This window comes from Mustelus asterias, chromosome 3, assembly GCF_964213995.1.
Source record: "Mustelus asterias chromosome 3, sMusAst1.hap1.1, whole genome shotgun sequence".
NCBI classification, from domain to species: Eukaryota; Metazoa; Chordata; class Chondrichthyes; order Carcharhiniformes; family Triakidae; genus Mustelus; species Mustelus asterias.
In genome coordinates this window covers 74,386,152-74,411,895 of record NC_135803.1, presented here as the reverse complement: position 1 = coordinate 74,411,895, position 25,744 = coordinate 74,386,152, and the positions used below count along the sequence as shown (strand labels likewise).

General features: G+C 46.8%; 1 protein-coding gene across 1 annotated transcript in view; it reads left to right on the top strand.

The window, feature by feature from the left end:
- Positions 1–229: 229 nt before the first annotated feature.
- LOC144491836 (lactosylceramide 4-alpha-galactosyltransferase-like) overlaps positions 230–25,744 on the top strand; it is a 37,937-nt gene continuing 12,422 nt past the window's right edge. Inside the window, exons 1-2 of the mRNA XM_078210130.1 lie at positions 230–366; positions 25,202–25,626. Of these exons, the coding sequence (XP_078066256.1) occupies positions 25,228–25,626 (399 nt within the window). The 5' untranslated portion in view covers positions 230–366; positions 25,202–25,227. The remainder of the gene's footprint in view (positions 367–25,201; positions 25,627–25,744) is intronic.

The following is a 25,744-nucleotide window of genomic DNA, read 5'->3' as shown; positions in this document are numbered from 1 at the left end:
ATAACAATGCCGAGGAAAAATATGGATATTGTTAATTACTGTAATGATTTCTACTTCATATGGTCTCATTGTTAAATGCGTGGCAATTGACTTTAATAAAAAGTTGGACACTGGTCAACTCAGAGAGGGGGATTGACACCCTTGAAACTTGACCCTATTCCAGCTCTAGCATTCAGTATGAAACTGGATGTTTACACAGACGCGAGCATTTTTGAACATTCCCTTTCCAAGTTGTCAGTGCAATTAAATTCAATTTCCTTCAGGGAGATATCATTTAGGAAAAGGAAACATTCAAGGTATCAACTGCAACAGCACCCACTCTCTGAGCCTTGGGGAAACTGGCAGCCACCCTGAAGAGACAGTAAGGTATGATGATCATTCATTTCTGACTTGTTTTGATAGTTCTATTATTAGGGATCACTCCAGGGCTTTCTCCAGATAGTTCATGGATAAAAACATGGGGGCAGAATTTCCTGCTCCCACTAACAGCGGGAATCGGGGCGGGTGGGGAGCAGGATTTAGCCAGAGGCCAAAAATCAGTTTCCCAACATTAGGAAATTAGTTTGGAATCTTGTTTTCCCGACTTTTGTGAAAGTGCGTCAGTGTCCTGCTGATCTATGCCGGGAACCATGTGAGCACCTCATGAATTCTCATGAAAAGCCCAACACACCAGAGTCTTTAATGGAATCAAAGGTTATGGGGAGAAAGTAGGATTAGGCTATTGAGTTGGACGATCAGCCATGATCATGATGAATAGCGGAGCAGGCTCAAAGGGCCAAGTGGCCTCCTCCTGCTCCTATCTTCTATGTTTCTATATCTTGTCCCTCTCTCCAAATTAAGTACCCTGCCAGCGGGAATTTGGAACATTCTGTTTTAGGATTGGTGAGGGCTCGGCGAGGTAGATTTCATCCTCGCACCTGATAAGTGCGAGGTGATTCATTTTGGTAGGCCAAATTTGAATGCGGATTACAGGGTCAACGGCAGGTTTCTGAGGAATGTGGAGGAACAGAGAGATCTTGGGATTCATATCCACAGATCTCTGAAGGCTGCCACTCAAGTGGATAGAGCCGTGAAGAAGGCCTATAGTGTGTTAGCGTTTATTAACAGGGGGTTGGAGTTTAAGAGCCGTGGGGTTATGCTGCAACTGTACAGGACCTCGGTGAGACCACATTTGGAATATTGTGTGCAGTTCTGGTCACCTCACTATAAGAAGAATGTGGAAGCACTGGAAAGAGTGCAAAGGATGCTGCCTGGTTTGGAGGGTAGGTCTTATGAGGAAAGGTTGAGGGATCTAGGGCTTTTCTCTTTAGAGCGGAGGAGGTTGAGAGGCGAGTTAATAGAGGTTTATAAGATGATGAGGGGGATAGATAGAGTGGACGTTCAGAGACTATTTCCTCGGGTGGATGTAGCTGTTACTAGGGGGCATACCTATAAGGTTTGTGGTGGGAGATATAGGAGGGATGTACGAGGTAGGTTCTTTACTCAGAGAGTGGTTGGGGTGTGGAATGGACTGCCTGCTGTGATAGTGGAGTCGGACACTTTAGGAACTTTCAAGCGGTTATTGGATAGGCACATGGAGCACACTAGAATGATAGGGAGTGGGATAGCTTGATCTTGGTTTCGGAAAAGGTTCGGCACAACATCGTGTGCCGAAGGGCCTGTACTGTGCTGTACTGTTCTATATGTTCTATATCCTGGACTTTCAGATAATGGACACTGATTTTGCCTTCCTTTCACACCGTCACTGAGAAATATCAGCTCCTGGCACACACCCTATGTCAAGGCTGGGAACAGGGGAGGGATGAGACTGAGTCCAGACTGCAGGTGGGTAAGGAGGAAGGTGGGAGGTGATGGGGAGACAAGGAGTATAGTGGAAGAGTGACTGCCTTTCTGAGTGCCGTTCAAATATGGTGGCCCAGACATTGGAATTTATGAGGTGACAGCAACGCAAGCTTTACTCTTACACAGGTGGAATTCTGCTTTTACACTCTGTCCAGTATTGCTCTCAGTTAACTTCAGGAGGGAGTGAGAGGTGTGGAGTGAAACCAGCATTGCACCCAAGCCCGCCAGCTTCTCCATTGGCAGGGTAAGTTAACATCAGTCTTCAGACAGCACCTGAAGCAACAGCAAACAACAATCAATCAAGGGGGGAACCACTGCTGGGTCTAAAGATTACGTTTGTTTGGCAGTTTATATGGTTTTGACCTGCTAGACTGGATCATTGCAAGAGAGCAACACTGAGGACAGATTATGTTGAATTAAGTAACTCTCACCAGAGGAACTTCCCTAACCATTTGGATTGTCCATGGAAAAGAATGTATTGTCTGTCAATGTTCTAACAGTCTGACTAATAGTGAGTCGGTATGGAGCCCCTTCCCAGTGAGGTAGGTTGAATATTGCCCTTTGACCCACTCATAATCTGAATAGTCCTTAAGTTCTATAAACCTTTCTGCATTGGGAAGGAAGTGCTTTTCAGCTGATGATAATACCATTGCATCTTAAAAAAATGGAAGGAGGTCATTTGGCCCATTGTGCCTCTGCTGACTCTTTAAAATAACTTCATATAGAATCCCTCCACTGCAGAAGGAGGCATTCAGCCCATCAAGTCTGCACCAACTCACCGAAAGAGCATCTTACCCCGGCCCACCTGCACCCTCCCCGTCCCTCCCGCCCTGTCCCTGTAACACAATGCACTTACCATGGCTAATCCATCTAACCTACACATCTGTGGACACTAAGGGGCAATTTAGCAAGGCCAATCCGCCTAACCTGTACATCTTTGGACTGTGGGAGGAAACCAGAACACCCAGAGGAAACCCACGTAGACACGAGGAGAATGTGCAAGCTCCATAAAGACAGTCACGCAAGGTTCGAATTGAACCCGTGTCCCTGGTGATGTGAGGCAGCATTGCTAACCACTTTGCCACAGTGCCACCCTTAACCATCCAATGAGTCCCATTCCATTCTTTCCCCATAGCCCTATTGTAATAATTCCACGGAGGCGAAAGTCCCGTCACCAAGTTACATTATTTACACCATACATCTGTACACAGCCACCTCTCCAGTTGCTCCCTGCTGAATGAAGGTTGGAATCTGACATACCTGCTTTAAATAGTGAGCATGAGGCTCCCTGATTTAACCATTGATGCGCGACTAATTCACTCGGGAGGCTGGATCGTACCCGGGAAATAAAGGCTTTTATTAGCAACAAGAATGGAGCATACTGCTTAACAATACAATCCCAGACTAAAGGGTCACTAGGAAGTGCAGTGACCTTTCTCCTCCTATAGGTAGGCGGAGCCAACCGGAGTGTACCACAGAACGATACCAACAGGTGGAACACCCCAACCCTAACCCCAACAGTAACAAGAGTAACATATGTACAAGTACCCATAGTGATAACCATCTATGGTTCACCACATTCACCCCTCCTTTAAAAACAAAGGCCGGTGGGGCAAAAACACAGTACGAACTGTCCATATATTCACAAGTTCAGTCGTATCGGAGGGCCGCACCGTCTCTGCGACCTCCTCAACAATGGCGGTAGCGCCGGTTCTGGTGACCCTGGTGACCTTCTCTCCAAGGCGGTGTCCAGTGACTCCTCCAGCTCCTCACGGACGGGTGGACCACGAGGTGGCGACAATCTCCTGGACTCAGGCAAGCCCCGAGGTGGCGACAATCTCCTGGACTCAGGCAAGCTGTACACGGGAGTAAGAGGATTAAGTGGGGGTCCCGATACTGCCCGCGCCGTGTCAGGAGGGGAGATAAAGGACAAGGGGTCCCTAACCAGGGGTGCGGGAGCAACGGGGGTTTCCAGGTCCCCCGCAGGCACCAGATCTCAAATAGAGACCGTGTCCTCTCGCCCGTCAGGATATGCTACATAGGCATATTGAGGGTTGGGGTGGAGGAGATGGACCTGTTCAACCAAAGGGTTGGACTTGCAGGTCCTAACATGCCGCCGCAGGAGGACAGGTCCTGAGTACGTCAACCAAGACGGCAGTGAGGTCCCAGAGGAAGACCTCCTAGGGAAGGTAAACATCCGCTCATGTGGGGTAGCGTTGGTTGCCGTACACAGGAGGGACCGGATTGAATGGAGCGCATCAGAAAGTACCTCTTGCCAACGGGAGACTGGAAGACCCTTAGACCTCAACGCCAGTAAGACAGCCTTCCAGACTGTAGCGTTTTCTCTTTCGTCCTGCCCGTTACCCCTGGGGTTGTAACTCGTAGTTCTACTTGAGGCAATCCCTTTAGAAAGCAGGTATTGCCTCAAGTCGTCACTCATAAACGACGAACCCCTATCACTGTGGATATAACTGGGGTAACCAAACAGGGTGAAAAGATCCCGCAAGGCTTTGATAACCGTGGCAGCGGTCATGTCTGAACAGAGAATGGCAAAAGGGAATCGGGAGTACTCGTCAATCACGTTGAGGAAGTACACACTCCGATCTGTCGAAGGAAGGGGGCCCTTGAAATCAACACTCAGTCGTTCAAAAGGGCGAGTGGCCTTAATGAGGTGTGCCCTGTCAGGTCGGTAGAAGTGCGGCTTGCATTCAACACATACCTGGCAGCTTCGAGTGATTGACCTGACATCCTCTACGGAGTAGGGCAGATTCCGGGCCTTTACAAAATGGAAGAGCCGAGTGATCCCCAGATGGCAGAGATCATTGTGGAGGGTCTGTAGCCGGTCCTCCTGCACACTGGCACATGTTCCACGTGACAGGGCATCTGAGGGCTCATTGAGCTTCCCCGGACGGTACATGATATCATAGTTGTAGGTGGAGAGTTCGATTCTCCACCTCAAGATTTTATCATTTTTGATCTTACCCCTTAACGTGTTGTTGAACATGAATGCCACGGACCGCTGGTCCGTGAGCAGGGTAAAAGGTTTTCCGGCCAAGTAATGGCGCCAATGCCGGACGGCCTCCACAATGGCCTGAGCCTCTTTTTCCACAGCGGAGTGCCGAATTTCAGGGCCTTGGAGGGTGCGAGAGAAAAAGGCGACGGGCCTGCCCGCCTGGTTAAGTGTGGCGGCCAGGGCGAAATCAGATGCATCACTCTCCACCTGGAAGGGGATGGACTCGTCAACAGCGTGCATCGTGGCTTTCGCGATGTCAGCTTTTATCCCTTCAAAGGCTAAGCGAGCCTCTGCTGCCAGGGGAAAAGAGGTAGACTTTATGAGCGGACGGGCTTTGTCCGCATAATTGGGAACCCACTGTGCGTAATACGAAAAGAAGCCTAAGCATCTTCTTAGTGCTTTGACGCTAGTGGGTAGGGGAAGTTCAAGGAGGGGACGCGTACGGTCTGGATCAGGGCCAAGGACCCCGTTTTCCACCACGTATCCGAGAATTGCTAGGCAGCGCTTGCTGAATACACACTTCTCCCTGTTATAGGTCAGATTCAGGCGAGACACAGTGCGTAAAAACTTTAGGAGGTTGGCATCGTGGTCCTGCTGGTCATGGCCACAGATAGTGACGTTGTCCAGGTACGGGAAGGTAGCCCATAGCCCGTTTTGGTCCACCATTCTGTCCATTGCACGCTGGAAGACCGAGACCCCGTTAGTGACGCCAAAGGGGACCCTTAAAAAGTGGTAGAGACGACCATCCGCCTCAAAGGCCGTATATTTTCGGTCCTCTGGGCGAATGGGGAGCTGGTGATAGGCTGACTTCAAGTCGATGGTGGAGAACTGCGCAATCTGTTTGACCATGTCAGATATGCACGGGAGAGGGTACGCGTCCAGCTGCGTGTACCTATTAATGGTCTGACTATAGTCTATGACCATCCGGGGCTTGTCTCCAGTCTTAACCACCATGACTTGTGCTCTCCATGGGCTAGTGCTAGGTTGAATGATCCCTTCCCTGAGGAGCCGCTGAACCTCAGATCTAATAAAGATCCGATCCTCAGCGCTGTAACGCCTGCTCTTAGTTGCGATGGGCTTGCAGCCTGGCACGAGATTTTCAAATAAAGACGGCGGGGTGATTCTGAGTGTCGAGAGACTGCACATGGAGCGCGCTGGGCAATTTGGAGGCTGCTGTTCTCCCACTGAAAGTGGAGGGAGTGGCCCATCGTACTGCAGGGTCACACTCCTCAGGTGGACCATAAAGTCTAGTCCCAGGAGTATCGGAGCGCAAAGGTGCGGTAACACGAGGAGCCTGAAGTTCTCATAAACTGTGCCCCGCACCGTTAGGTTTACCACGCAGCTCCCAAGAACGGTAACAGATCGGGACCTCGACGCCATAGAAATTGTCTGTCTGACAGTCTGTACTCGGAGACCGCACCGTTTCACGGTGTCTGGATGAACGAAACTCTCCGTGCTCCCGCTGTCAAACAGACAATGTATCAGGCGTCCATTTACCTCTATGTCCATCATGGACTTGTCGAGTCTGTGAGGCTTGGCCTAGTCCAGGATGATTGACGCCACCGTTGAATCTTGAGTGCAACTGCAGGCAGCTGAGATGGTCGATGATGATGACCCCTGCTGGGTCGTCTGCGGTCGGTGTCGACCAAAATGGCTGCGCCCATGGATCGCACGTGGTCGATGGCGTTGAAAGTGGCGGCACTCGCAGGTCACACATGTCTTGCATCGTCGTCCTCAGGAATGGCGGCGCTCGTGAATCGCACGTGGTTGAAGACCTCGACGAAGCCGGAGACGAAGAGACAGATCCTGGAGAGTCACACGCAGCACTGCTTGGCTTCGAAGGTGGTTTCGCTCGGCACACTTTAGCATAGTGCCCTTTCTTCCCACACGCGGAGCAAAATACCGTTCTGGCCAGATATCGCTGACGAGGGTGCTTTGCAAATCCACAGAAATAGCACCGCGGGCCACCTGGAGCTGCCGCCGCCGTCAGGTCCGAGGTTGAAAGCACGATCGCGCAGTTCCTAGGAGCCGCTGGGTAGAGTTGAGTCGGTGGCTGTACTTGCCACGATGTTCCCACGTGGTCGGTGGGGTAAGTTTCAAGACTTCTGGAGGCCGTTTCCATCGCATCAGCCAATTCCACCGTCTTAGCTAGGTCTAAGTTACCTTGCTCTAGCAGCCGCAGGCGAATATAGGATGAGCCGATTCCCGCCACGAACGCATCTCGGATCAGATCGTTAGTATATTGAGTAGCCGACACTGGCTTGCAGTTGCAGGCTCTGGCTAGCTGCTGAAGTTCGCGCAGGTACTGTCCCGTCGTTTCGCCGGGCTGCCGCCGTCGAGTGGCTAGTAGGTGCCGAGCATGAATCTCATTTGGCGGTTTGTTGTACAACTTCTTCAGTAGTTCGATGGCCCCTTTGTAGTCTTGGGCATCACGGATTGTTGCATACACAGTGTCGCTTACCCTTGCGTGGAGGACCTGCAATCTATCGGCGTCGTTTTGGATTGCTGTTGAGGCATCGATATAATCCTGGAAACACTTCAACCAATGGTCGAAAGTGTTCGACGCTCCAGCGGCACGCAGAGCTAAGGTAAGCCGATCGGGTTTTAACATTTGCTCCATGGCTTTCTTTTCTTCAAACAAAATTGTTGCTAATAAAATTGATGCGTGATTAATTCACTCGGGAGGCTGGATCGTACCCGGGAAATAAAGGCTTTTATTAGCAACAAGAATGGAGCATACTGCTTAACAATACAATCCCAGACTAAAGGGTCACTAGGAAGTGCAGTGACCTTTATACTCCTATAGGTAGGCGGAGCCAACCGGAGTGTACCACAGAACGACACCAACAGGTGGAATACCCCAACCCTAACCCCAACAGTAACAAGAGTAACATATGTACAAGTACCCATAGTGGTAACCATCTATGGTTGAGTACCCATAGTGGTAACCATCTATGGTTCACCACAACCATCAATTAGGACTCATTAGGCAGTTCATAGTCTAGCAAGCCAACCTCATTAGCCTGGCTGAAGACGTCACACTCCTCCCCCGCAAGTCCGAGGAATCCCCTCGGTTTGCTTCCCTCAGGGATCTTTTCCTTCGCTTGAGCGCCGGGTCAGGATCCTCCAACTCGGCCTCTGATGTCGGCGGTGTGTAACGGTTGGGCGCCCATCTCTTCCACCGCGAACGCCGGAGGTCTAGTTCCTCGTCCACTTCAGGTGATAGGGGAATTGCTGTAGCTTCATCCCCTGTATCCATTTCAAACCTTGAGGTCCCCATCAAGGGTGCAGGGGAGGCGGTACTGGCTTGTCGAGGGGGACTCTGCTCATCCCTAGACCTGATGTGGAGATGCCGGCGTTGGACTGGGGTAAGCACAGTAAGAAGTCTCACAACACCAGGTTAAAGTCCAACAGGTTTATTTGGTAGCAAATACCATAAGCTTTCGGAGCTTGCTGCTCCTTCATCAGATGGAGTGGTCTCTGTTCTCCAACAGTGCACAGAGACACAACATCAAGTTACAGAATACTAATTAGAATGCAATTCTCTACAGCCAGCCAGGTCTTAAAAGGTACAGATAATGTGGTTGGAGGGAACATTAAACACAGGTTAAAGAGATGTGTATTGTCTCCAGACAGAACAGCTGGTGAGATTATGCAAGACCAGGGGCAAGCTGTGGGGCTTACTGATAATGTGACATAAATCCAACATCCCGGTTTAGGCCGTCTATTTGCATAATTTCGGCCGTGTGCGGAACTTGACTATCAGTTTCTGCTCAGCGACTCTGCGCTGTCGTGTGTCGTGAAGGCCGCCTTGGAGAACGCTTACCTGAAGATCCAAGGCTGAATGCCCGTGACTGCTGAAGTGCTCCCCCACAGGAAGAGAACAGTCTTGCCTGGTGATTGTCGAGTGATGTTCATTCATCCATTGTCGTAGCGTCTGCATGGTTTCCCCAATGTACCATGCCTCGGGACATCCTTTCCTGCAGCGTATCAGGTAGACAACGTTGGCCGAGTTGCAAGAGTAGGTACCGTGTACCTGGTAGATGGTGTTCTCACGTGAGATGATGGCATCCGTGTCGATGATCCGGCACGTCTTGCAGAGGTTGCTGTGGCAGGGTTGTGTGGTGTCGTGGTCACTGTTCTCCTGAAGGCTGGGTAGTTTGCTGCGGACAATGGTCTGTTTGAGGTTGCGTGGTTGTTTGAAGGCAAGAAGTGGGGGTGTGGGGATGGCCTTGGCGAGATGTTCGTCTTCGTCAATGACATGTTGAAGGCTCCGGAGGAGATGCCGTAGCTTCTCCGCTCCGGGGAAGTACTGGACGACGAAGGGTACTCTGTCCACCGTGCCCCGTGTCCCTAGGGCTGCAGGGCAGACTCGGCTCCAGAACGGATGGAGAGCTTGAGGCCCGGATCTGGTCCAGGTGTTTCCTTACCACTGCCTCGCGTACTGGGTACTGGGTAGAATACTGGTCCGGTCCTGGACTCAACTGTTCCGGTTACCCAGGTGGGTCCATTTGCATAATTTCAGACCCAAACTCTCTCCCCCGCTTCAAAGTGCCTCTCTCAGCGAGTGTTGTTATGACCCCTGCATTGGGCTTCCTGGTGTCTTTCCACCTTTCCTGGCAGTTTTGGCAACAACAGGCTCAGTCTGGTGCGGGGCCATCTGCCCATCAGTAACTCTGCCGGCGCAGTTCCCGTGGTGACGTATGGAGTGGTCCTAAAGTCAAATAACCACCTTGAGAGTTTTGTCTCTAATGAGGCCGCTGGCTGTTTTTTCAACCCAGCCTTTAACGTCTGGACTGCTCTCTCCGCTCGCCCATTTGACGCTGGGTGATAAGGTGCCATCTTGATGTGTCGGGTCCCATTTGATTTCATAAATTTTGTGAACTCTAGGCTGGTGAACGCTGAACCATTATCGGAAACTAATACCTCTGGGATCCGTGCGTTGCGAACGAGGTTCGCAGTTTCTCAACGGTTGCTGTTGTGTTTGCCGAGTTTAGTTTATAGACGCCTAACCACTTGGAATGGGCATCTATTATCACCATAAATGGGGCTGCAAAATCAACATGGAGTCGCGACCATGGTCTGCCTGGCCACTCCCACGGGTGCAGCGGGGCTGCTGGTGGTGCCTTCTGCCCCTGTTGGCACTTCTGGCACTGTCCTACCAGTTTCACTATGCCTGCGTCCAGACCTGGCCACCAGACATAGCTCTTGGCCAGCATCTTCATTTTTGATACTCCAGGGTGCCCATGGTGTAGTTCGGCCAGTCTGGCCTGACGGCCCTGCCTTGGGACGATGACCCGTGCTCCCCACAGCAGTATCCCGTCTTCCACCGTGATCTGCTCCCTCTTGCTCCAGTATGGGTGGAACTGTGGATGGACCAGTCTTTCCAGCTGCCCTGTTAACACCAGGTGCTTTACCTTCACCAATACAGGGTCGTTCTGCGTCCACTGGCGTATATTGTGTGCATCCACCGGGGGTATCCATAAAGTTTAATGTCATCATGGTCTCCTTCATTCTGGGTACCAATGGTGGGGTGTCCGGTAAGGGTAGCCGGCTTAAGGCATCGCCTTTTATTGCTCGCACCCAATTCTCCAGGGGATGTAGGCCCGACTTAACCACTTTGTACCCGAGGTAGGTTACTGGTGCTGCTAAAAAGACGCATTTCTCCCTTTTCAAACGCATTCCCATTGCTGCAAATCTCCTGTGAACTTCCTCCAGGTTTTGCAGATGTTCCGCCCTTGTTTTACCCGTAATGAGGACATCATCTAGGTAAATGGCAACCTGTGGTAACTCCTATAGGATGCTCTCCATGGTCCTTTGAAATATGGCACAAGCTGACGAAACCCAAAAGGCAATTTTTTATACTGGAAGAGGCTTTTCAGTGTATTTATTGTGGCGAATGTTTGCGAATCCTCGTCCAGCCGTAGTTGCAGGAATGCGTAGTTCATGTCCAGTTTTGTGAATAGGAGTCCTCCTGCCAAATCTGCGTACAGGTCCTTAATCCTGGGAATTGGGTATTTGTCTAGCTGAGTGTAACTATTTATCGTCTGTTTGAAATCGCCGCAAAGGCGCATCGAGCCATCCGGCTTTAAGGTAGGAACCACGGGTGTCGCCCATTCCATGAACTGGAGCAGTTTTATTATTTCTTCGTGCTGTAATCTTTTGATTTCCGCATCTACCTTTTCCCTTAACGCAAATGGTACCGGTCGGGTTTTGCAAAACTTTGGGACAGCCTCCGGGTCGATGTGCAATTTTGCCTTGACTCCTTCGATTGTCCCTAGGCCTTCCTGAAAAACCTCCGAATAATTGCTCAGGGCCTCATTCAGGCGACCATTTTCCAGCTGGACAATATTTGTCCAACCTAGCTGGATCTCTTGTAGCCAATTCCACCCTAATAGTCTCGATCCCGAATCTTCCACTACCATTAATGGAGCCTAACTAATTGTTTCCCGTAAACAACTGGCACATGGGTTGTACCCATCACTTTCAGTGGTTCCTCTGTATAGGTCCTCAGCCTTGCTGAAGTTTTGGTCAGGGCTAAGGGTGCGAGTCCAGTGTGTATCTTGTTAAACTCTGTCTCCCCTGTGACTGATATGGCTGCACCTGTGTCGACCTCCATTAAAATTGGACGTCCATTCAGTCTCACTGACAATTTGATGGGTTCTGATTTTGTCATTGCTACGCACAGTAGTTGTTCCTCGTCAGAGGTAGGGTGAGCTTCCAGGTTGTGCTTTCTCCTGTCCCTCGGCCTATGTGTTCTTTTCGGCCATGTTGGTTTAGGAGACTTGCTTTTCCTCTGTGTATCCTGACACTGGCAACCATCTCAATGTCGTGTCGAGCGGGGCTCTACAGGAGCTGCTGTCACGCTGGGCTTAACCTGACCTTGTCTAGGTGCAGTTCTATAGGCGGACTTGGGCTCCCTCGTATCCAAATCCTTCCAGAGGGCCCCTATGTAGTGGTAGTGGTAGTTCCCTAACCCAGCCTCCCTGGTGTTGGCCTCTATCTCCATCAGGATACCTTGGAGCTCATGCGCTCCGTTTACTGCTTTTTCTAATGACAAGGCCAGCTGTAATGCCTGTTTACAGTCCAGCTGGGCCTCCGCCAACAGGTGTTTCGGTATAGTCATATTGTTAATTCCGCACACCAACCAGTCTCAGAGCATCTCATTTAGTGCCCCCCTGAATTCACAAGCCTCCACCAGATGTTTTAGCCTTGTTAGGAAACTGGTGATTGACTCCCCCGCTTCTCTAAATGTGGAGTAAAAACGGTCCCTCCGCAGGATCAGGGGTGGCTGAGGGTCATAATATTCTTGCACTAAGTTTGACAGCTCTTGGAAGGACTTTGTGTCCGGTGCCTACGGGAAAGTTAAACTGCGCATAATCGCAAAAGCTGCTGGTCCACACGCAATCAGCGGGATAACCCTTTGCTTCTCATCTGAGATTATGTCATTTGCCCTGAAGAAATACTTCATCCTTTCCACATATTGGGCCCAGTCCTCCACTGCAGGGTCAAAAGCGTCCAACTTCTCAAACAGCAGCATGTTTTCTCAACAATGGCTTACCCTCAATACGTGCGGTGATTCAGCAAGTTCCTTCAGGTCACTCCTTTTTCCTCGTCGCCACTGTAATAACTCCATGGAGGTGAAAGTCCCGTCACCAAGTTACTTTATTTACACCATACATCTGTACACAGCCAGCTCTCCAGTTGCTCCCTGCTGAATGCAGGCTGGGAGTCTGACACACCTGCTTTAAATAGGGAGCATGAGGCTATCTGATTTACCCATCAATTAGGACTCACTAGGTACTTCATACTCTAGCAAGCCAACCACATTAGCCTGGTTGACATCATCACGCCTATATATTTACCTTTTAAAATATTTAACAAAGAGGCAGTAATAAATGGAAAATTTCCTTCTTGGGAAATAAGGAACCAGTTATGTTCCACAGGGAAATATTTGGGACCTGTGTTCTTCCAGGACTGATAGCGAAAAAGGTGATTGCATTTTAGCTTCACCAATGACATGAAAATATGAGGGTAGATGATAAGTGGAAAAGAGGTTGATTATATTAGGAGATACTTGGGCAGGTATGTAGATGAGCAGATGCTTGTGAATGTGGGAAAATTAAAGACATCTGTCTTTAAATCCTCATGTACATCAGCCTTTACCAGGACTATAAGAATATTTTTGATTATCGCAGTCACTGACAACACCTTCCCCTTGATTTCCTTTCTTCTTTCTCCTTAATATCTTCTAGCTAGGGATGTTAAGTCCCCATTCCTACCCTAGTTGAGCAGGTCTCCATTACTGACTCTCTGCCCCTGAGAGGGCATTGGCGAGCATGGGTCTCCATGTCAATCTTGCTCTGGAGACGTGGTTCATTGGTGGTACATTCATCCAGTTTGTGAGGCTCTTTAAAAACATCTTTATCTTAATTATTGACAACTATATCATAACCCTATGGGTAACATGTGCCTGCAGCTCACCAAACCTATCTATCACAATCCACGCATTTATGTACATGCACAGCTACCTCCATAGTGGTTAGCATTCCTACCTCTGATCCAGGAACTCCAGGTTCGAATGCCACTGCAGAGTTTGATGGTCAAGGAAGGTGTGTTCATAATGTGGCCAGACAGATTGATTAGCAATTTGCAAATCCTTCCAAGAGTGGAAGAGATTTCAGTTTTATTGTGCGGTGGAAGTCTAGAAAGGGTATTTGGCGATTGTCCATAGTTTCAAAGTATTCTCAAAACCATTACTCTTTATTTACAGCAAGTATTTACATGTTTGGACTTCTGTACAAGGTTGGAGATTCTCCTCCTTCCAGACCTCTCTAACCTATCAGTCATGTGATCTGATATCATTCTTACATCTGCATCATGTATACTGATATAATAATGATATCAGATTTACTTTGCATCTCCCACAAGTCTTTATTCTTACCATATTTACATCCTCCTACATATCCCGCCAAAGTCTCAGACTTCACAGGGTTAGTCTCTGAGTTGCCTTGGCTCCCTGATCTCATTCTGATCTCTTTCTGAGATCGAGGATATTCCTCACCATCACAAGAACATAAGAAATAGGATAGGAGCAGCAGTAAACCACACGTTCCATTGAGTCTGCTCCATCATTTAATATGATCATGGCTGATCTTGGGCTTCAACTCTATTTTCCCACGTGCTCCCAATATCCCTTAACTCCCCACGAGACCAAAAATCTGTTTATCCCAGCTTTAAATGTATTCAACGATGGATCATCCACAACCCTCTGGGTAGCAACTTCCAAATATTTGCAACTGGGTCAAGACATTTCTCTTTATCTTACTCCTAAATGATTGGCCCCTTATCCTGAGACTGTGGTCCTGCATTTCAGATTCCCCAACCAATGAAAACAATCTCTCAATGGTCATCTTAACAAGCCACTTCAGAATTTTGTAGGTTTCAATGAGCTCGCCTCTCATTTTTCTAATCCCAAGAGAATATCAGCCCAATTTACAGAGCTTCTCATCATAGGACAGCCCCCTCATCCAAGGGACCAATTTAGTGAACCTCAGCTGTACCACTTCCAATGTAAGTATATTGTTTCTTAAATGTGGAGAGCAAAACAGCACACACTATTCAGATGTGGTCTCACGAAATCCCTGTACAATTGTAGTGAGACTTCTTTAGTCCTGTACTCCAATCCCTTTGCAATAAAGACCATCATACTATTTGTCTTCCTGATTGCTTACTACATCTAGATTCACAGAGCTATAGAGCACAGAAAAAGTTCTTTCGGTCGTGTCTGCGCCGGTCAAAGACAAATCACCTAACTATTCTAATCCTATTTTCCAGCACTTGGTCCATAGCTATGTTTGCCTTGCTAACTTTCTGTGTCCCTTCTACCATCATATCCAAGGTTCTTTGAACATCAACATTTACAAGTTTTTCACCTTTTAAAAAAAATTCTTATTTTTTATTCTTACAACTGAAGTGAATAGTTTCACATTTTCCTATATTATAGTCCGTCATCCTTCTTGTTGCCCATTCACCTAACCTGTCCGTATCTATTTGCACCCTCTCTGCATTCTCCCCATATCTTACCTTTCCACCTACTTTGGTGTCATCAGCAAACTTAGTTGTTACTCTCTGTTCCTTCATCTAACTCATTAATATAAATTGAAAATAGCTGAGGCCCTGAAGTGGATTATAACTCCAGCCACAAATATAGACTGATCTAGATTGGGAGCTCACCCTCAACAATCAGTCTCACTTGAATCTAAGGCAGCAACTTCACACAGACATCCCCCAAAGAAAGTAAATATTAAGAGATATTGGAGGTGATTCTCTCAAAACGATTCTAAGTGTCGAATTCGCGTGAAATCTGGAGTAAATCATGCTCATTTTTTCAGTGGGAGTTTAAAGAAGAATCTCCTCATTCTGTGCACTGCTGAGTGCCTCAGCATAAATGCTGTTAAAAATCAGGGGGTAAGGCCGATGCCCACTGGAGAGGCTGGCAGCATGGCGCTGAGCCGGCCACTGTGCATGAGCCGATTTGTCAGCATTGAGATCAGTGCACGCGCAATGGCCCCTGTCTGTTGGCATCCCGATTGCTGGCCAGCTCAATCGCTGGCCAGCCCCATGACCCCCGCATCGCTGGCCCTCTGAACCCCTCACAGGCCGATCGCTGGCCTCCCAAGCATGCCTGGCACCCCCCCCCCCCCCCCCTCTGCCGGCAGCCCCGATCTCCCGCACCCCCGACAATTCTCCCCCCCGCAATACCGACACCCATGTCTGAGTGGGTTTCCTCCAGGTGCTCCGGTTCCCTCCCACGAACTGAAAGGTGCATTGACCCAAACAGGTGCTGGAATGTGGCGACGAGGGGAATTTCACAGTAACTTCATTGCAGTGTTGCTGTAAGCCTTACTTGACTAATAAACAAATTTTAAAATTTATTTGAAAATTTATTTCCCCTTGGGCAGTGCCAACGTGTCAATGCCCAGGGGGCATCCCCCAACACCTTTGGGGGGCCCCGATTGCCCCCCCCCCCCGTTTCACTCCAGCAGAGTCGGGCCACAAACTCCCAGCAAGAGGGGAGTTGTAGTAATCCCCGATGAAGTGAAATACTCCTGGCGTGGGGAGAGAGAGTCTAGCGGGCCCAGAGATTTCAGTCCCGGGCCTGCTAATGATATTGAAACTACATGGAAATGATGGGCTGCATCTCTAATGCAGCTCCGCGCCTATTTCCGCATGGAGCTGACGGCGCTGGAAATCCAGCATTGGGAGACACGCTCAGGGCCGGACACCCAGCACGGATCACGCTAATCAGGCACCGCCTAAATTCCCTGGCCCGCTGCGCTAAAAAATCAGTAAGAAGTCTCACAACACCAGGTTAAAGTCCAACAGGTTTATTTGGTAGCAAAATCCACTAGCTTTCGGAGCGCTGCCCCTTTGTCAGGTGAGTCACCTGTTGGACTTTAACCTGGTGTTGTGAGACTTCTTACTGTGTTCACCCCAGTCTAACGCCAGCATCTCCACATCTAAACATCAGCGCAGCGGGATGGGAGGATCGCCCCCATTACCTTTTTCCAGATAGCCTGTTAAATAATTTGTTGCCCATGCTACAACTACCTGGATATTATAAAGGTCCAGGGATCTCCCTTCAAAAATTATATCTTCCCACTTTCAGAAAGTACAAGAGAAATAGGTTCTTATACAGCATGCAGGAGACTACAAGAAACATTATATTTTACCAACTTATAGAAACATTGAAGATAGGAGCAAAAGGAGGCCATTTGGCCCTTCGAGCCTGCTCCGCCATTCATCAAGATCATGGCTGATCATCCAACTCAATAGCTTAATCCTGCTTTTTCCCCATAACCTTTGATCCCATTTGCCCCAAGTGCTATATCCAGCCGCCTCTTGAATACATTCAATGTTTTGGATCAACTACTTCCGGTGGTAATGAATTCCACAGACTCACCATTCGTTGGGTGAAGAAATGTCTCCTCACCTCCATCCTAAATGGTCTACACTGTGTCCTCAGACTGTGACCCTTGGTTCTGGACACCCCACCATTGGGAACATCCTCCCTGCATCTACCCTGTCTAGTTCTGTTAGAATTTTTATAAGTCTCTATGACATTCCCCCCTCATTCGTCTGAACTGCAGTATGCCCAGTATGTACAAGTTTATTACAGTAACTATATAACATGCAATATATTTTAAAGTGGCTAAGTACATTGCAACATCAATAACTATAAAATATAAAAATATGGCCTTAGTTCCAATACAGAATCTATAAAGCTTTTAAAATACAATGTCACAGCTAATGTCAATTTAAGAATACCCAACAATATTCACAGTAATGCTTAACCTGAAACCCCAAGTGAATTCAGTTGTTGGGCAGTTGGCTAGAAAAGCTGCCTGCTCTACAATATCCTCGACAACTGGAGAAACATTGAGGGGGTACTCCAAGTACCCTTCTACAATGTCTCTGATGTTCTGAAAGGAAACTCCACATTTAAGACTTCCTTAATAATCATTATATCTCCTAAATCAGATTACATAATGTTTTGGCAGCAATGGTTGTTGCTTCTTTGATGAACTCCTCCTCTTAGATGCGTACTTATTATTCAATATGATCTAATTGTGAAAATGGTTTTATTATCCATACTGTGAGCCTATATATGGTCATCAGGTTCTTAAATATGTTCCTAAACATCTTTCCTGTTTGCCTCCAATTGTTTCAATTTTTATATAACTGATTTTTAATAGGGGAATAGATTTTTTTAAAGTCTATTGTTTCTAATTTGTTGATGTAAGATCTGAGAATGCCTTCGGAACAGATAATGAGAGACAATGACATCATAAAAACTTTTACAGATCCTTTGAAAATGACTTCAGAGCTTGGTCTTTTCTTAGTGTGAAGAGAATTTAAATGGTCCTGGTGTTGCTTTATGCGTGATACAGACTGCCCACTCTGTTTTCTAGCCATTAATCAATCCCCCATCCATGCTAATATATTACCCCCAACTTCATGAGCCCTTATTTTGCCTATTAATATTTTGTGCAGCATTTTGTCAAATGTTCTTTGGAAATCTATGTATGTTGCATCTACTGGTCTCCCTTTATAGAACCATAGAACCATAGAAAATTACAGCTCAGAAACAGGCCGTTTGGCCCTTCTTGTCTGTGCCGAACCATTTTTTGCCTAGTCCCACTGACCTGCACTTGGACCATATCCCTCCACACCCCTCTCATCCATGAACCCGTCCAAGTAGTTAGATCCTCAAAAAAATCTAATAAATTTGTCGAACAGGATTTTCCTTCAGTAAAATCATGTTGACTTGTTCTAACCATACTATGTTTTTCTAAGTGCATTGTTAAGACTTCCATAATGACATATTTCAGCATTTTCTAACAACTGATAATAGGTTATCCGATAGCTCACTGTTTTCTCTACCCTCTTTCATTAAATGCAGTATAATATTTGCCAACTTCCAATCTAGTGGGACCATTCCTGAACCTAAAGAATTTTGGAAAATCATAGCTAGCACATCTACTATCTCTACAGCTATCTCTTTTAGAACCCTAGGGTCATCAGGTCCTGGGGATTTGCCAGATTTTAGCTCCTTGAATTTCTACAGTACTTCATCTGTGCTGTTATCAATTTTCCTAATTTCCTCACTCATCTTAGCCCCTGGATTATTGTCCATTTCTGGAACTTGTGTCTTCTACTGTGAAGACAGACACAAAGTATTTTTCAGTGCCTCCGCCATTTCCTCATTCCCTACAATAATTTCTCCTTTCGATGCTTCTAAGGGGCCAACATTTACTTTTGCTTTTCTCTTCTTTTTTATATGATTATAAAAGTTCTTACAAACTCTTTTTATATTTCTGGCTAGTTAATTTTCATTTTCTTTTTTTTTTCCTTTTTCATCAACTTCTTGGTTGCCTATTGCTGGTTTCTAAAACAGTCATGATATGGAGATGCCGGCGTTGGACTGGGGTAAACACATTAAGAAGTTTAACAACACCAGGTTAAAGTCCAACAGGTTTATTTGGTAGCAAAAGCCACACAAGCTTTCGGAGCTTGTGCTCCGAAAGCTTGTGTGGCTTTTGCTACCAAATAAACCTGTTGGACTTTAACCTGGTGTTGTTAAACTTCTAAAACAGTCCCAATTTTCAGACTAGGGTATTTTCACAGTAACTTCATTGCAGTGTTAATGTAAGCCTACTCTTGACATTAATAAATAAACTTAAACTTAAAACAGACGAAGTACTGTTTTCTGCAACTCTTCTTTTAATTTAATACTATCCGTAACTTCCTGAGTGAACAACAGATGGGTCATTTTCAGTTTTTTGTGCTTCATTGGAATGTATTTTTTGTGAACATTTTAAATTGTTTCTTTAAATCTTTCCCACTGTTCATTTACAGCCAAAACCTTTTAGTCTATTTATCCAGTTAACCTCAGCCAATTCTCTCCTCATTTCCATGTTTTGCTGAAGCTTAGGATTTTTGTTTGTGATTAGAATATGTCATGTTCAAACTTACCATGAATTGAATAACATTGTGGTCACTTTTTCCAAGTGGATCTTTTACTGTGACATTGCTAATCAACCCTGTTTTATTACATAACACTAGACCTAAGATTGCTTTATCCTGAGTCAGCTCCACTACATACTGGTCCAAGAATTGATGCCAATGCCTCTTTTTCTGTTGTGGCATGTCATTGTTCTGTTTCTGTCAGAGACCTAGAGGTATATGAGGCTTGTCTTTGCTTGCTGTCTCTGCGCGCTTGGAGTAAAGCTGTCCCCAGACCTGTAGATGATGCACCTGCTGTTCCTATGGTCGATAATTCTGGGTCATAATGTGGCAAAATTTCAGAGGAAATTAAAATTGTGGGCAGCATGGTGGCACCATGATTAGCACTGCTGCCTCACAGTGCCAGGGACCCAGGTTCAATTCCGGTCTCGGATGATTATCTGTGTGGAGTTTGCACGTACTTCCCGTGTTTGTGTGGGTTTCCTCCGGGTGCTCCGGTTTCCTCCCACAGTCCAAAGATGTGTAGGGTCGATTGGTTGGCCATGCTAAATTGCCCCTTAGTGTCGGTGGGGACTAGCAGGGTAAATGTGTGGGGTTATGTGGATGGAGACTGGGTGGGATTGTTGTCAGTGCAGGCTCAATGGACCGAATGGCCTCCTTCTGCACTGTAGGGATTCTATGATTCTAAAAGTTGTTTAATCCATTCAACAGTATTTTGTTGGCCTACACTCCAGCACCACTGTTGACCCTGTCTTAACAGTTACTCCAATGTCTCATTGGCCTCTGGTAAATTTAGTAGGAACTTGCCTACTTGGTTGACCATCCCAAGGAATCTTTGAAGCTCAGTTATGTTCCTGTGTTGTCGAAATTCTCTGATTACTTTTCTTTTTTGTGGATCAACTGTAATTCCAGTGGCTTGTAAAATGTGATCATGAAACTTGATCATACATTTGGCAAACTCACATTTTTCATTTGATGTTAGGCCTGCATCCTGTAAGACTCTCAGAACTGCTCTGACTCTGCATTCATGCTTTTCTCCCATGTGTAAGTGTGTCATCCATATAGCAGATTACTACTTCTATACTTTCCAGAGTGTGAGATATTGTTCTCTGGAAAATCTATGGAGTGGACCCCATAGGACCCCATTGGAGAGGACAATCTAATGAAACAGTAGCAACAGAAAGACATTATAAATGTAGTCAGCAGTGTGGTTTCTTTATCCAGAGGCAAAATCCATTCCTTGCATCCATTTGGGTGTATAGAGCACTCTTGGTTACTTTGGCAGAACTCTCATCCGCTGAGGCCATCGGGTGGATCTCATGTTCCACTCATTTATTTCGTTAAATCCAGGTAGATTCTTACTGAACCATTTGGCCTTGGATCCATAAGCATTCCTGAACACCATTTTGTTGACATGGTGACCAGTGAGATAACCTTTTGTTGCTGCTGAATCTCTTCTGTTTCATCCTTGACTTTGTCAAAGAGCGGATGAGGGACATTCCTCAGTGTAAAGACGCAAATTGGTTTGGTATCAGCGTTGAGTGATATGGTACTCAGTCTTTAACTTCCCAAGCCCTGTAAACAATTTTGAAAACTCATTTGGAAATGTACTGCTGTAGTTCCCATCAGCAACTTGATCCACTTTATGGATTAATTTCAGTTTGAGGCATGTCTTTCTGCCGAGTAGAGAACATTCTTGATGTTGAATTACATGGAGAGGTTTGAGAATTTCTTAGTCTTTATGTTTCAGCTTTGCCATGAGTTTGCCTCTGATTTTTGAATCTGTATCACGAGTACCTTATAATTTGATAGGTGAGGGCTGCAATGTAATCAGTCAAATGTTTGATCCATTTAACTTTATCTGATAAAACAGAAACCCTGCTCCTGTGTCTAGATTTGACCTTTGTGGGGTGTCCATCCACTTTGAGTTTAATACTCCAATACTTGTTTTCAACATCATTTACAGCCCCAAGGAAGCTTCATTCCTTTGCTTGCAGTTCTTCCATTTCTTATATATGGCTCAGTTTCAAACATTTCTCCCTAATTTTACAGATTGCCAACATTTTTGAGCAACCAACAATTTTGAAATGCCCTATTTTTCCACAGTTGTGGCACTGTGCCCATGATTTCCCCTCCACCCCTACCCCCAGTCTATAGAGAATATTGATGAACAAATCCATGCTTTCACCTGGACTTTACTTTCTTTTATTAAATTGAACCCTTTCTGATGGATGCTTACATAAGAATCAAAAGCTTGCAGGACTTCTTCATAAGAAGTTTAAGTCTCACCAACCCTTGCTATCATGTCATCAGCAATAGATCCAATTGCATAGAGTAGTGTATTGACCTGATCTTTTTGACTTTGTCTGTGTAATCCTGAAGCAGTTCTTCACCTTGTGAATCTTTTTCTCCAGTTGTCCTGGTTCTGGGTCTATTGTGGGTCCGCTGCACTCTGAAATAGTTTGGGAATGGCTTCTCCTGAGCCTTGGAATTGTTCCTGCTTCTATGCTGTTGTTTCTTGTTTGTGCTCACTGCTGTCTGGTCTCCAGGTCTGAGTATCAGCTTGTATCTGCTGCTCCCACGGGTGTTCCCATATCTTGGTGAGTCTTCATTTTGTTTTGCTTTCATCCTTCCTTCGAGGATCTCTTTTCTTTCAGCCCCTGTATCTTCTTTTAAAGGGCGGCTGGGTTTTTATTCATTACCACCATGTTTCATTGTGTGGTCAGGATCTAGAAGAGGGTTTGGGGATTTTTCTATTTTCCCAAGGTATGCTAGTCGAGTCTGTAGTTTCTCAAAACCATTACCCTTTATTTACAGCAAGTAGTTACACATTTGGGTCTCTAGACTTGTCCTCCTTCTCGACCTCTCTTACCTCTCAGTCATGTGATCTAATATCATTGTTACATCAGCACCTTGTCTGTCGCTGATGTTAATCCTTTACAATTCCCAGTCAACCAAGAGATAGAAATAATGATGGAGCCTCCACCTTCACTACCTATAGCTACAGACTGCAACAAAAATGTAAAAGTTCATGTCGCCACAGCAACTCACACACTATTGCCACTCCAACCTCACCTCAACCTGCTTTGCATTTCTCCCTATTCCTCCTCAGACTGGACTACTCTTTATTCCAATGCTTTCTGTCTCTCTCAGTCTTCCATGCACCTGGTTTCATGCTTCATGCTAGTTTCCCCTATCCACCTGCCAAATCAGTTCACATGCATCCCTACAAAATCTGTTATCCTCCCTGTGGATAAGGGCCCAGCCCAGTTCACCGATCCACCCTGCACAAGTTACTCCTGGTTAAGTCCAACAGGTTTATTTGGTAGCAAAAGCCAATAGCTTTCAGAGCGCTGCTCCTTCGTCAGGTAAGTGGGAGTTCTGTTCACAAATAGGGCATATAAAGACACAAACTCAATTTACAAAATAATGGTTGGAATGCAAATCTTTACAGGTAATCCAGTCTTAAAGGTACAGACAATGTGAGTGGAGAGAGGGTTAAGCACAGGTTAAAGAGATGTGTATTGTCTCCAGACAGGACAGTTAGTGAGATTTTGCAAGCCCAGTCAAGTCGTGGGGGTTACAGATAATGTGACATGAACCCAAGATCCCGGTTGAGGCCGTCCTCATGTGTGCGGAACTTGGCTATCAGTCTCTGCTCAGCGACTCTGCGTTGTCGTGTGTCGTGAAGGCCGCCTTGGAGAATGCTTACCCGAAGATCAGAAGCCGAATGCCTGTGACCGCTGAAGTGTTCCCCAACAGGAAGAGAACACTCTTGCCTGGTTGCCTCTTGTCAAGCGGTGTTCATTCATCCGTTGTCGTAGCATCTGCATGGTCTCCCCAATGTACCATGCCTCGGGACATCCTTTCCTGCAGCGTATCAGGTAGACAACGTTGGCCGAGTTGCAAGAGTATGTACCGTGTTCCTGGTGGATGGTGTTCTCACGTGAGATGATGGCATCCATGTCGATGATCCGACACGTCTTGCAGAGGTTGCTGTGGCAGGGTTGTGTGGTGTCGTGGTCACTGTTCTCCTGAAGGCTGGGTAGTTTGCTGCTGTCAATGGTCTTTTTGAGGTTGTGCGGTTGTTTGAAGGCACGAAGTGGGGGTGTGGGGATGGCCTTGGTGAGATGTTCGTCTTCATCAATGACGTGTTGAAGGCTCCGGAGTGCCATATCCTGTTCTTATGGGGGCGTCTTTCAGTGTCTGGAGGTGTCTGTTGTGATCCTCCTCATCCGAGCAGATCCTGTGTATACGGAGGGCTTGTCCGTAGGGGATGGCTTCTTTAACGTGTTTAGGGTGGAAGTTGGAGACGTGGAGCATCGTGAGGTTATCCGTGGGCTTGCGGTACAGTGAAGTGCTGAGGTGACCGTCCTTGATGGAGATGCGTGTGTCCAAGAATGCAATCGATTCCGGAGAGTAGTCACAACAGACACCTCCAGACGCTGAAAGATGCCCTCATAAGAACAGGATATGGCGCTCGACTCATTGATCGACAGTTCTGACGCACCACAGCAAAAAACCGCACCAACCTCCTCAGAAGACAAACACAGGACGCGGCGGATAGAGTACCCTTCGTCGTCCAGTACTTCCCCGGAGTGGAGAAGCTACATCTTCTCCGGAGCCTTCAACATGTCATTGATGAAGACGAATTTCTTCACAAAGCCATCCCCACACCCCCACTTCTTGCCTTCAAACAACTGCACAACCTCAAACAGACCATTGTCCGCAGCAAACTACCCAGCCTTCAGGAGAACAGTGACCATGACACCACACAACCCTGCCACAGCAACCTCTGCAAGACGTGCCGGATCATCGACACGGATGCCATCATCTCACGTGAGAACACCATCCACCAGGTACACGGTACATACTCTTGCAACTCAGCCAATGTTGTTTACCTGATACGCTGCAGGAAAGGATGTCCCGAGGCATGGTATATTGGGGAGACCATGCAGACGCTACGACAACGGATGGATGAACACCGCTCGACAATCACCAAGCAAGAGTGTTCTCTTCCTGTTGGGGAACACTTCAGCGGTCATGGGCATTCGGCCTCTGATCTTCGGGTAAGCGTTCTCCAAGGTGGCCTTCACGACACACGACAGCACAGAGTCGCTGAGCAGAAACTGATAGCCAAGTTCCGCACACATGAGGATGGCCTCAACTGGGATCTTGGGTTCATGACACGTTATCTGTAACCCCCATGACTTGCCTGGGCTTGCAAAATCTCACTAACTGTCCTGGCTGGGGACAATACACATCTCTTTAACCTGTGCTTAACCCTCTCTCCACTCACATTGTCTGTACCTTTAAGACTGGATTACCTGTAAAGATTTGCATTCCAACCATTATTTTGTAAATTGAGTTTGTGTCTTTATATGCCCTATTTGTGAACAGAACTCCCACTTACCTGACGAAGGAGCAGTGCTCCGAAAGCTAGTGGCTTTTGCTACCAAATAAACCTGTTGGACTTTAACCTGGTGTTGTGAGACTTCTTACTGTGTTTACCCCAGTCCAACGCCGGCATCTCCACATCAAGTTACTCCTGGCCAGGAGCTGTCTTACCAGCCCAGAAATCTGAACCCCTCCTGTCTTCACTCTGCAACTCGCTCTGTATAACTGTTCACTCTGCCTCTCTGTGTGTTTGAGCTGGTGGGAAAGAGAGGCCTGTAACAGTCACACAGGGATTGGAAAGGGTGAGGTTCATGGTCCAAAGGGCCTATTTTCTATCCAGAAATTATTTCTAAGAGTTTAATCTGACTGTTCAAACAAAGACAAATCCCCATAAAACAGATTTTTCCTTTTGTTTCACAGCAGTCATAGAGGAAGTGTGAGAAAACATGAAAAGCCAGAAGAGGTTGTACCTGCTCACCCTGTTTCTCTTTGCTTGCGTTATCCTCCACAGACAACTGAAGTTCATCATCCGTTTTCAACAAATGATGGATAAATCTGATGCTGATTACCTCAGCCCAGACACAACACCTGGGCTCATGTTTATAGATTCCAGCAGTAAAGTGATGTTCTCAGCACTGGCCATTTGCTCTGTGGAGTCAGCAGCGCGTGCCAATCCTGATAAACCCATCTATTATTTCATGACGGGTTTCAGTGGGAATCTGTCAGACTATCCGGATCAATCCATGGCCTTCCAAACTCTTTTATCAATGAAAAACATCATCCTATTACCCTTGAACCTCAAAACACTCTTCGAAAACACCCCTTTGAATGATTGGTATCAGGAGGTAAGGAATCACTGAGCTATTATCAACTCACAGAGTAAACTGTCATTTATCTTGATTTGAATAAAGGGGCTTTTTTGTTGAAGCAAATCCAAGGGTATAAAACGACCATGTGCTCTGT